Source organism: Columba livia, chromosome 27 (genome assembly GCF_036013475.1).
Source record: "Columba livia isolate bColLiv1 breed racing homer chromosome 27, bColLiv1.pat.W.v2, whole genome shotgun sequence".
NCBI lineage: Eukaryota > Metazoa > Chordata > Aves > Columbiformes > Columbidae > Columba > Columba livia.
The window spans coordinates 1,559,099-1,571,006 of NC_088628.1; the positions used below are offsets into that span (position 1 = coordinate 1,559,099).

The window sequence follows — 11,908 nt, forward strand, 5'->3', positions numbered from 1 at the left end:
ACCCATTATCCTCATTAAGGAAATTAAGCCATGCATTGATTCTCTTCACCAGCATGGCACCTGCCAGCACGAGGCCAGTGCAAGCGCCTTGCGTAACCCACAGACGTGCTGCTGCACCACACTGAAACACAGCGTCACATTCCACAGCCAGAAATGAGGGAGGTCAGGCAAGCCAGGGGTCCAGTGAGTAGAGACCAGAATCCAACCAGAGATGGAAAAAAAAAAGAGAGAGGAATCATCTTTATTGGTGAAGTGTGTTAACAGATGGAACAGTTCAACGCTACCCGGCAATAAAGGTATTAGACTCCACTGAGCATCTGTCTGCTCTCGGGCGCCCACGTCACAGCAAGATCACGACGGCTCCAGCACAAGAACACACATTGTTCAGCTGCCCCCAGCACCGCTCGCTCTGCCCTGACCCCACTGCAGCAGCTTGAGGAGACACAACAGCCCCTGAACCGAGTTCACAGCTCTCGTGTTTATCCCGTGTCAGCCCCGGCGCGGTGGGGCAGGGAGGGCAGTTCTGAGCTCTCCCCAGAGGGGAGGGAGGACTCTCTTGCGCTCGCACCCACCCCTCTGCACAGCATGGAGAAACCCAGGACAGACAGACCTACACTACCAGAAACAAGGGATTTACATTTACAGGTAGAAAAACCCTCCCACAACTCTTAAAAAAAAAGTGTATTTTAGACTCTACAACTTAAGTTTCTTTAGAAAGTGAAGTAACTGAATCGCAAGGACGCACTAAGATATTTCACGGTGCTATTTTACCAAAAAAATTAGAAGAAAATAAAATTGTACAGATGAGTTCTTCATCTACACGTCACCTGGTAGGAGAGAAAGAAAAGCCAGTCAGATAACCCAGTCACACCAGTAAGGCTGCACGGTGCTGCTGGAGCAGCACAGGACACGGGCTGTGACCTGTGGCCTGACCCTGCAGGAGCTCAGGGCAGGGGTACCAGCCTGTCCCGACTCCCCCGGGCGCTGGAGCCCCCAGAGTCCAACACCAGCTCCGACACTCACCTGGCCCCGCTCTTAGTTCGCATTTCTCTGGCGGACATTCTTGTCCTTGTGGTTCGTGGCATTGCTTTTCCTGGGAAGAGAAGAGGGGTGGTGAGGAGAGAAAAAGCACACAGCCCCATCCTACCCGCCAGAGTGATTCAGGCCCACAGGGATGGTCAAGATGAGATCGGTCACCAGAACAGCATCAGGTTTTGAGATGCTGGTGCCATCCCCAGTCACACGTGCTTTATACACAGGCCACATTAAATGGGAGAAAGTCACCCACCCAGTGAGCTGTTATTGCCACACAAGCTGCCTTTATAGCCAGAACAGATTCCCTGGATGACGTGACCTGCCAGCACAAACCAAATAGGAAAAAGCAAGGTACTCACAGCGGTGCAGAACCTCCATCGTCATCTTCACAGGTGGGACAGCGGAGAAAGAACAAACAGCGTCAGGGGAGAGCCTGTGAGAAGCCACCTCTGCCACCCCCTAAACCCTGGGGACCGCATTCCAGACAGGGTACGGGATCTGCTGCCCGCACAGGCCTGAACCCAAAGGTCAGCCCATCCCAGGGCTCCTGTTTCGCCAGGGCCCGGCCAAGCAGGAGGCTCCTGCTCCCCAGAACCCGGCCAACCCCCATAGGAGGCTTAAGCTCCTTCTTGTCTAAGCTTAGACAAGGCACAAACTTAGATATAAGCTCCTGTTATGCGCTTGCTCTGTTGGCACAGGGTTGGTGCGGCTCACCGGACAACCAAGTTGCCAGCACCGACAAACAGAGCTCAGGTCTGGCACCGCACCAGCCCCGGGCACACATCAGAGCAGCCCCGGTGGCCCCAGGGACCGCACAGGGCAGCATCCTGCTGAACAGTGACGTCTGATTAACTGATTAAGCTGCAGAAGAGCTGCAGATCCACTGCAAGATGGCAGAGCCGCCAGCACCGACCCACTGCTCTTCAGAGCCGAGGGGAACCAAAGGCGACGCATCGGGCAGGATCCTTCATCCCCAGCGTTTGAATTCAAAATAAGCACACTGCACACCACGTTCTGGCTACGCCGAGCAGCACAGCTAAGAAAACACCTCTGCCAAGCCCTGGGCCTTTCACCAGCTCCTCGGGATCTGCCACCCACCATGAGCGTTGGCGCTGCCCTGGGCACCCGGATCCGCCGGCAGCTGGTGAGAGGACGGGCACAAACACGGCTGAACTACCTGCTACTTACCGTGGGAGGTGGCGGCAGCAGCAGAGAAGGGAAGAGTATAAAGGTAACACCAGCAAGGATCTCGCACCACACACAAGCCAGACTGATTCCCAACCACCCACCGCGAGGGACAGCGTTTGTCACCGTCACCTCTCGAGAGGGACAAAGCTACAAAGGCTTTTGAGGACAGGGAACCACTCTGCACCAGGACAGCGTAAAGCCGTGTGTGTTCATCCAACAGGAACGATGCTGTGTCCTCATCCACAGGCACTTGGGAATCTGAATGCCCAGGGAGCACTGAGGCACCTCGGCACACACGCCTGTCCGTCTGTCCAGGCATCTGCTGCAGCTCTGACAGGGCAGCGCTGACTTAATCTGGGCCAGGCTGATGTCCTCAGCAGCCAGATCACTCACAGAGGATATGGGTTATTTTTCTCTGTGAGATGCAGTTACAACACCCATAATACAACACCTGCCTTCCAAACAAGGGTGTCAGAGGGCAAAGCATCTGCTTGTAAAATGCCCTGGGGTGGAATTCCCTGGCTAGGGAGGGGCGATCAGCCACAGTCCCCGTGCTGCACCTCCCACTCTCCCCACCTGGTGTGCAGGAAGGATACGGAGCGTTTACACATTGTTCACCCCATCAGATAAGGGAGGGGCGGCTGTGAACACAATGCACATTCCTACTGATAAGGAAAGGGAGGAGCTGGTATTTCCAGGGCAGATTAAAGATAGCCCCAGGCTTTGAGGGAAGTCTCCAAGAGTCAGGATGTGTGGATCTGAGGACCCCAAACAGACCCATGAACTGAACCTGAATTAAGCTAAGCCTTGTCTAATGGAGCCACTGACATGGTCCCCTGATCTTGCAGCACCAGAAAAGCTCCACTGCTTATTCAGAAATCAGCTTCTCCAGAGTGCTGGCTGCCAAAGGAAACCCGGTCCTGCACACACACACAGAGCAAAGTGCTGAGGAACCGGTGAGAAAAAGGGTCAGGCTGACCCCAGCTGCATCTTATCTCACTCCAGATCCAAAGCTCATCTCCCAGAAGGACTCTCAGAAACAGCGCAATTACCTGCAACCTCCTGGCCAAAGCAGCCTGGTAACACTATCAGAAGTGCCTGGGGGAGCAGCCCTCAGATTAATGCCCAGCTGGTGAACTCCAAGCTCTCTAGAACATTTCCCCTGCACCCTACAAGTTCCTTGGTCTCCCCATCAAGATTTAACCCCAATCATCTCTTACCATCAAGAACCTCATCTGGCTTCCTCCTCTTCTCGTAGATGAAGATGATGGTGACAAGAATGAGGACTTCTGCCACAATGCCCAGGAAGGGCCAGAGCGCTGCCAGGCGACTGCGAACGCGCAGGTTCACCATGGCGCCACCGAAGCCGTCGGAGTTGGTGGCGTTGCAGTGGTAGTCGCCTGTATCCTCCTCAATGCTCAGTTTAAGGATCCGCAGTTCTGTCTTGTTGCCGCTGGACTTGATGATGTATCGACCAGAACCATTGATGATGGGCTGGAGGGAGGGATAGAGAGAGAAACGGCTCTCAGGGCAGCGCTGACCTGAGCTGCTCGCTCCCAGAAACCCCCCTGGCCAGGGGGCTAAGGAGCCTACTCTGAAATCGCTAATTCTGATGGAACGAGGTCCCCCACCTGGAAAGAGGGTGGGCAGAAAGGGAGAAAGAGCAAACCACAGCACTTACCTCCTGACCATTTTTGTACCAGGTCCAAGAGTTGACGGGGGGAAAAGAGGGGTTCTTGCAGGTCAGCACGCCCGTGTCCCCCTCGTTCCCATGCTCGGACTTCTTGTATGCCATCACCTGGGGTGGAACTACAGCAAGAGAAATAGAAGAATCAGAGAGCGGCGTGGCAGGATGCGTGCAGAGCCCCGCAGCCTCATCAGCGCGGCCAGCAGCAGCTTCGCAAGGAGCTGAAAAGATACCAGAGCCAGAAGCAAACACATGAGGTTACCTGAAATATTCACTTGTCCTTTTATCACCGGGCTTGTTTTGTAGACACATTCATAGACGCCAGAATGCTCTTCCTTCTTCCCTTCGATTCTGCCAAAAACCAGGACGTCAGGTAAGTGACTGATCCACAAACCAAAGCCCAAAGCAGCCGCCGCCTCCTCCACGGGCAGTTTCTCCCATTCCAACACCAGTATTTACGCTGCACTGTGTACCTACACCAACTCCCCTCTCCCCACAGAGATGGGGAGATACACCCAGATACACCAGCTCTGACATGGGTCTGCCAGGTCGGTGACCCCCAATCTTGGGTCCTGGACATTGAAAACCAGCAGCTCTCCCCCCCCACCCAAAAGACTCCTGGGATCCAGGTCTCTCTCTACTAAGGGAACAAATGTAAGAGCTGGGCTGTCCACACAGCTCCAGACACCTCTGAGGGAGATGGGCAAGGAGCAGTTCAGAGCAAAACTATTCCTCCCATGCAGAAAAGGCCACCGAAACACACGCCAAGCAACCCCCAGGGTGGTCACTCTGGATCGATCCAAGCACAGGGACAACTCCCACATTTTCCTTTTTGCAAAGCTGCTGCAATGAGATTTAGCAGATTACACAGAACTGCAACAAGCATTCATTCTGCAGCTCAGTAATACCCACCGGAGGGAAGGGGCAGGCAAAGTTTTGGTCCCGTGGCCACGCTGGGACAACAGGCTGTTTGTTAGTTGTGCTGTGCACGGCGCTTCCCACTTCCAAAAACCACTCAGCTGAGGAATTGAGGTCACGCGAGGGAGGCTGGGTTATAAATACTTTAATCCTTGTTCAGCTCCCTGTTGCTATGGGGAGACAGGCACGTCGGCACTGCCGCACAAAAGGACACGATGCCTCCGGAGCGGCTGGGTCAGCGCCAGCCCGGCCTGACTCTAATGGGAGAGGAAAGCTCGCTGCACGGTGACAATGCGGCCGGTGTCCCTGCCGCGCAGCTACACCCCCAAACCGCTTCTGAGTGCTCAACACAACCCGCAGCAGCTGCCCAGTGCAGCCTGAGAGCCACTGGACTTTGGAAAGGTACATAAAAGCCAACGGCAGAGACACCACAGTGTCCAGGCACGGCTTGGAGCTGAGGTCCTGCCCAGACAGGGTCCCCATGGGAGATCAGCCCCAGCACAGCAAGGCCAGCGCTGGACAGACAGAGCGGACACAGCTCGGGCAGCAGCCCCAGCACAGCAAGGCCAGCGCTGGACAGACAGAGCGGACACAGCTCAGGCAGCAGCCCCAGCACAGCAAGGCCAGCGCTGGACAGACAGAGCGGACACAGCTCGGGCAGCAGCCCCAGCACAGCAAGGCCAGCGCTGGACAGACAGAGCGGACACAGCTTGGGCAGCAGCCCCAGCACAGCAAGGCCAGCGCTGGACAGACAGAGCGGACACAGCTTGGGCAGCAGCCCCAGCTGGACCCCGCATCAAAACACCTGTGTGCCCACATCAAAACACCAAGCAGCAGAACTACTACTGAGAGGATATTTGTGGTAACAGAACTTCCCCTTCCTGCTCCTCCCTACAGAGCAGAACACATTGGGCTTCGCCAAAACTCAGCTCATCTTGTGTTCTCAAAGTCCAGCAGGACTGCGAGCCTTTGGGTTGAGCTGATAGGAAACATTAACTGCATTTCATAAAAACATCTGTCGCGCGTTCAGACCCTTATCTGGCCCTGCCCGACACTCACGTGTAAGTGGTGAAAGCGCTCGAGTCCGCGTCCGTCTGCAGGACCTTGTCCCCGCGCAGCCACTCGTGGCCGCCGATGGCGGGGTGCGGTGCAGTCATGTTGCAGGCCAGGACCAGCTTGCCCGAAACCTCCGTTACGTGACCTTTGATGTCGGGACCTGCGTTGGTAAACAATGCAGCCGAAGTTAGCACCGGCGTTCAGAGCGCCTGCCCGAGAACCTTGAACACAGAGCTCACCAAAGCGCACAGCTCCTACGCTCTGCTGCGGCTCCCACTTACCTTCGTGAGCAGCTCCCTGCCAAAACCGGCAGCACTGGCACGGGACTTGCCAACCAGGACCTGGCGGTACCTCCCGCCCGCTGGTGCTGAGCCCACAGCGGCTCCCACCGAGCAGGATCACCCCATAGTGCCTGCAGCAGAGCTCGGTGTCAATAGGCCATGGACAAGGCCGCCCCGCGAAGGGCGGAGCGCGGCTCTGCTTTTGCGAGCCACCCCCTGTGCCAACACCTTCCACAACCTGAGCCGATTTAGACACCGGATAATGCCACTTTTTAGACTCCAGGTAATGCCACTGATGAAAGCCATGACCTCTGGTGCGAGAGGCAGCGACCAGACTCTATATGCGCAATACGTGCACCGGCCGATGCGGCCCCAAAGGTTAGAGAGAGATTTACTGCAGGGAGAACACACAGAACCACGGCTCCAAAAGGTCCTGGGCCTCCCTGTGCCCAGCAGCAGTAAATTATGCAACGGAAGATGACTCAGGCATTTCCACTGCCGGAGGGAATCCAAGAAACCAGCTGCCACGAGCAGCACCGCGACACAGCCCGTGGCACCGCGGCCCTGCCCGTCCTCCCTCCTCCTCGGGATTCACAGGAATTTTGCTCTTCCCCCTGCCCAGACGTTCTGCTGGAGTCCTGCATTCCCTGGCACGTCTGTGCCGGGAATCCCGCTGCTCCGCTAACCCCGGGATTCACGGAAACACCTCGGCAGGATGTTAAATCCCCTCAGCAGGACGTTAAATCCCCTCACACCGGCCCAGGGTTCCGTCACCCAAAGCAGACGCCTGTTTGGCTCACAGCTCCGTGAGCGGAGGGAACTGGAACACATCACACCCAGTGTCACCCAGACACGGCCATTTCAAACTCGGTTGCACCTCAAGGCAGGTTTTGCGAGGCAGGTTTTGCTCCCCGCTAGCAGGAAAGCTCAGAGCGGGGCTGTCACAGGAGCTCGGGAAGGGCTGGCGGGGCCGGGGCTGAGTCGGCGCAGAATCGAGACTCAATTCTGCAAACAGCCTCGGGACTCGCAGGAACAAGCGGCGGGTTCCAGGTCTCTGGCTCCGGAAAAGGCACGGGATTGCCGAAGGGCGTTTTGGTTGGGAAGCCAACTTTTTGAGCAGGGCCACGTTGGGTCACGTCACGGGTGGCGAGGGAGACGACACAGGGTAGGATCTCTCGATCTACAGCCGGGGGGAGGGTGGGGGGAGCTTTCGGGAGCCACAGGACACGGGTGCAGGGGTGAGCACGGCGGGAGAACCAGACACCGGTGTCCGAGCAAGTGCCAAGGCCTGAGTGCGGCCACTCACGTTCGATGACAAAAACGTTCGCCTGGGAACGGATCCACTTGACTTTGGGGCTCTTCGACAAGTGGTTGCGGTCAGGGTCGTTGCTGGCCCGGCACTCGTACATGCCCGAGTCATCGGCCGTGAGGTTTGCGATGGAGATGGTGCTGGTGGAGTGCAGGTTGTAGGTGGCGTTGATCCTGACACGGTCCTGCCATGCGCCATCCCAGAGCTGGGTATAGGTCTCGTTTGGGTCGTTGCCCTCAAACCACCACTGGATCTCGGGGATGGGGCTGCCAATCGCCTCGCAGTACAACTCCACGCTGTCCTGAGTCAGTCTCTTTTGAGACAGCGGTGACTTTATAAAACCAGCTATGAGTTGAAGAGGTATTAGTGCAAAGTGTTAGTGCAAAGCAAGAAGTCACCCTCTACAAGAAAAACACACAAACAAACCAAAACCAGCCATTGAGAAGAGGCCACAGCGTCCTCCTCCCTCCCTCCCCGCCACGCTCTGAACTCTGCCCGGCTTGGACGGGGCTGTTCTTTTTGGATTGTTGCACCTTCAGACAACAACTCTGCGACCGCACCGCAGAACCAGAACACCAACCAGCGTGGGATCTGGAGAGCGGCCCCGGGACCTTCGCTCCGCGGGGTGTTGGGTTTGGACCGGTTGTTCTGGAGGCTCCGGCACCCCCGCCAGGGCCGACGTGACTCAACCGCGGCAGATTTAAGAACCGGTGATGGTTGCGACACGTCCTTCCTGCACCGGCCGCACTGCAGACCTGCCAGCGGCCGCTCCGGAATTACTGTACCCGGTCATTAATTAACATACAATGTTAATTAATGTGTATGCACCATGACCTACAGGCACAAAGCAAGTGGGTTTGGGAGGGAGTTTTTCCTTATTTTTTTTGAATGCCTGAACACGTTTTAGTAAGTTCTATGGCTGTTTTCTGCAAGCATAGAAACAAAGGGGTATTACAAACCCAAGTCCGCACGGTAAGTTTCAATAAATCAATTCCACATTTCTAAAAGGAAAAAAGGCTAAAAAACAGCTGCTATTTCACACACCGCCCGCAGTGCTGCTGGTTACAGTCAAACACACCATTCAACACCTTTACAGGGGTTTCCAATTGACTCTGGGTGACGGGATTGCACCAGAGACACCACAACCATCTTCTTGAACCGGTTTTAAAACAGTGGGAGCTGATGGGGGTCCCAAAAAGACGTATGGGGCTACCAGCTGAAAGCAACTGCCTCATACACCAGGTTTCACTCATAGAACCTGTGTGCCAAACAGGTTTTTTACACCACAGGCCTGTGATTAAACGCTCCCAACCTACAGCGCTTGTAGAAGCCTGTCCCGGTTTTAACTACAGCCCAGTTTAAAATGGGCGCTGGTAAAGATCAAGGTTCCTTTTACAGCTACAAGGTGATTATTGCATGCTGACAAAATAAGCTGTTGCAAGGTTATTTGCTGCGAGTTAGAGGGCACTTCGCGCAGTTCAGACAGGCTAAAAAGCTTCAGCCAAGCAGTAACAACACAAGTACCGTCTGCATTCAACCGGGATTAACATCCCAGCACAAACCAGAGCGGGCAATCAAAGCCCTGCACTCCAGGGCAGGGAAAGCGCCCACACGAGCTCATCAACCCGCCGGGATCGATCGGAGCGACTCCAAATTTTCCAAAGGGCGACAAGCCGCAAGTTGAAACCAGCTCTTGAAAACAAGACCCTGATCACAGAGCCGAGCCGGCCGCTCCTCCCGGGCACAGCGGCAAAGACAGACGAGACCACAAAAAGTCCTCCCAAGTCACCTTCAAACTAAAAACAGCCTCTCCCCCCCGAGCAGAGCCGAGTCCTCGTGGTATAAACAGCGTCTGCGCCTGGCAGGTACCTCCTGACCTTTGTTTCTTGGCCTCGGAAGGGGACATATGAGGTTGTGACATTTTTTGCCATTTCTGCTAATAGCTATAAAATCTCCCCTTCAGTTTCGTGTGACCAGGCGGTCACTGCACAACCAGGCGCTCTGGGCCAGGACACCAAGCAGACCAAAAACCAAGACCCCGCGGATCACAAGGACCATCCCTGGGGGAGTGTGCCCCATAAAGCCACGTCCAGCACGGCTGAGGGGAAAAGCTCTCGCTTTCCAGCCCCCCACTCCGCTTACGTGAGGAATCGGCATCGTTACACACCAACCCCGGGGCCAGGGCAGGACACGCGTTATACAACCACAGGCCGGGAGGGCAGCTCTTCCTTCCCAGGCTTTTCAACCCCAGGATAGAAGCAGCTTTCTCCACATGGCCTCAGAACTGGGGCTGCTCAGCGCAGGATGCGGCCACAGCAGCTGCAGGTGAGTGTGAAGTTCAGGAGAAGGCTCTGCCCTCCTGTTCTGCAGTAAGAAAACACAGCCCTGCTGCAAGGAAATATTGGAGCAGACACTCTGTCGCTACCCCAGATTTTTCAGAATCCTCCCACACTTTTGCCATCAGTCTTTGGGTTAGGCTCTACCACACCGAAATAAGCCTGATAGCACAAACAGGCTACAGGGTTTTTTAGCACTTGATATGCTAAACAGCCAGAAACAACAGCCAGCCCCTCACAATAAAGCAAAACCATGACCAGCGGCACCTCTTGCACCGGGTCTGAGCGGGACCGCAGGGTCCCCCGGGCAAAACCCGCTGTTTGCCGCGGTGGCCGCTGCTCCCCCGGCCCGGCCGGTGCCTTTGGTGCCGCGTCCAGAAGTGAGAAAACGAAATGTCATCACAACAGCACCCGGCAAACCCCGGCTCGTTTGGGGATGTGCTTTGAGTACCCGACAACAGGCTCCGCCAGCTCCCAGCGCCGCGTCCAGCTCCACCCGCGCACCGGGAGCGCCCACACTTGTTTCCTCGTTAGCGGATTATCCACTTAAGCATCATGTGAACATCTTTAAGGTTTTAGAGCCTGGAGATCTGGTGCTGCTCCTAAGCCCCAGGAATAAACTTTCCCGCTTTTATGAAGGGAAAATCAAGTCAGCACCACCCCAGAATTCACTGCCTTCCCACTCGAGGGGAGCGGTCTGTTCACGGTGCGACCGGGAGCAGCGGGCGGGCGACGGGACGGCCCTGCCGGAGCGTGGGGAGCGCGGACGCCGAGCCCGGGCCCGCTGCCCGCCGGGCACCCCCGCCCTCGCTCCAGCTTTGGGGTGTCCCCCCCAGCCCGCCCCCCCGGCCACGCCCGCCAGCGAACGTGCGCTCCCGCAGGGCGCCCTCGGCGCCACCCGCTCGGCCCCGGCCGGCCCAGCCCCGCTCCGCCGCCCCGGCAGAGCCCACCGTGGAGCCTCGCTGCCCCACCAGGGGACCCGGCCCGGCCCCCGCCCGAGAGCCGCCCCACGGAGCCGGGCTCCCCACCGGGCTGGCCCGGGAACCCCTCGAACCCCCCCGGGCTGCCCCAAGACCTCCCAAAACCCCGCTGGGCCACCCCATGACTCCTCCGGTCTCGTCCACCCTGCGGCCGCCACCCCTAATGGCCCCCCGGCCGCCCTGAGCCCCCCCGGCCCAACCGAGCGCTCGCTCCCCCCACCCCGGCCCAACCGAGCGCTCTCCCCCCGCCCCACCATCCCGTACTTGTCCCCGCGGCACCGGCCACCAGCCCGCCGAGGAGTAGCAGCGCCAAGAACCCGCATGGCCCCGCCGCCGCCATCTCCGCTCGCTCCGCACGCCGCGCCGAGCCGCCCGCTATAAGCACCGCGCCGGGTCACGGAGGCGGGGGCGGGCCCAAGGAGGGCCACGCCCCCCTCACCCCGTCCGTCGGCCAATCGCGCGACACTCCGGCGAGCTGGCACGCCCATCTATCCCGATGCGACCAATCAAAGAGAGGGGATGAGCGAGCGCCATTCTCCTCCCTCCCGTCCCCTGCGGGGAGAGCCGGTTCGGGCCGGTCCCGCCGCGGCCACGCCCACCGTCCGGCGCGCAGCCAATGGGGAGGCGCTGCGGGGCGCGGCGGACGGCGCGCGGCCGGGGACAAGCGGCGGCGCCGCCGGGAACAACACCGGGGCCGGGCCAGGAGGAGCCGGTAGCCCTGCCCGGAGCACCGGGAAGCGCTAGGCACCGGTTCTTGGCCCAGGCGGAGCTTTTCGTGAGGCCGAGGGGTGCTGGGCCTCGGTCGGCGGCTGCAGCAGCCTGATAACCCCGGGGGCCGAGGAGGAGTGGCCTCTGCGGGGCAGCGGCTCCGGCCCTTCCCGGTTCCGGGAGCCGCCCCCGGGCTGGCCGGGCCGTGGGAGAGCGGAGCAGCCGCGCAGCCGGGGGTGCGCGGCAGGAAGGGCCCGACAATGGGCCTCGGCGCCGGCCCCCGCCGCGCTCCGCAGGGTCCGGCGGTTCCGGCAGCTCCCGCGGCCCCGGGGCGGCTCAGCGCGGCACGTCCTGCCCGGCGCTGGGCCACCTTGGGATCCGTGCGCCGGGCCTGAGCACAGGGACAATAA

At 58.5% G+C, this 11,908-nt stretch overlaps 2 protein-coding genes across 2 annotated transcripts; both read right to left on the reverse strand.

Annotated features, from left to right (window-relative positions):
• Window positions 1-212: 212 nt before the first annotated feature.
• On the reverse strand, window positions 213-11,233 carry BSG (basigin (Ok blood group)). Its single transcript, XM_065042142.1, has 8 exons — window positions 11,055-11,233; window positions 5,888-6,044; window positions 4,173-4,261; window positions 3,905-4,032; window positions 3,444-3,717; window positions 1,395-1,419; window positions 1,024-1,093; window positions 213-827 (listed from the first exon to the last, which is right to left on the reverse strand). The coding sequence occupies exons 1-7, from the start codon at window positions 11,128-11,130 to the stop codon at window positions 1,036-1,038; spliced, it is 807 nt and encodes a 268-aa protein (XP_064898214.1). The 5' UTR covers window positions 11,131-11,233; the 3' UTR covers window positions 213-827; window positions 1,024-1,035.
• LOC135576471 (basigin-like) lies at window positions 6,051-7,850 on the reverse strand (the record flags this gene model as incomplete). The annotated part of the gene is made up of 1 exon (XM_065042148.1): window positions 6,051-7,850. A coding segment is annotated over one exon (744 nt), but the record flags the coding sequence as incomplete, so codon positions are not given.
• Window positions 11,234-11,908: the final 675 nt, after the last annotated feature.

Excerpts from the sequence above, each read along its gene's own strand:
- BSG (XM_065042142.1), bottom strand. The coding sequence starts at position 11,130 with ATGGCGGCGGCGGGGCCATGCGGGTTCTTGGCGCTGCTACTCCTCGGC. Across the intron at positions 6,045-11,054 it reads GGCCGGTGCCGCGGGGACAA|GTCCCGACATCAAAGGTCAC; the intron begins GTACGGGATGGT and ends TTACCAACGCAG. Across the intron at positions 4,033-4,172 it reads AGGACAAGTGAATATTTCAG|TTCCACCCCAGGTGATGGCA; the intron begins GTAACCTCATGT and ends CTCTTGCTGTAG.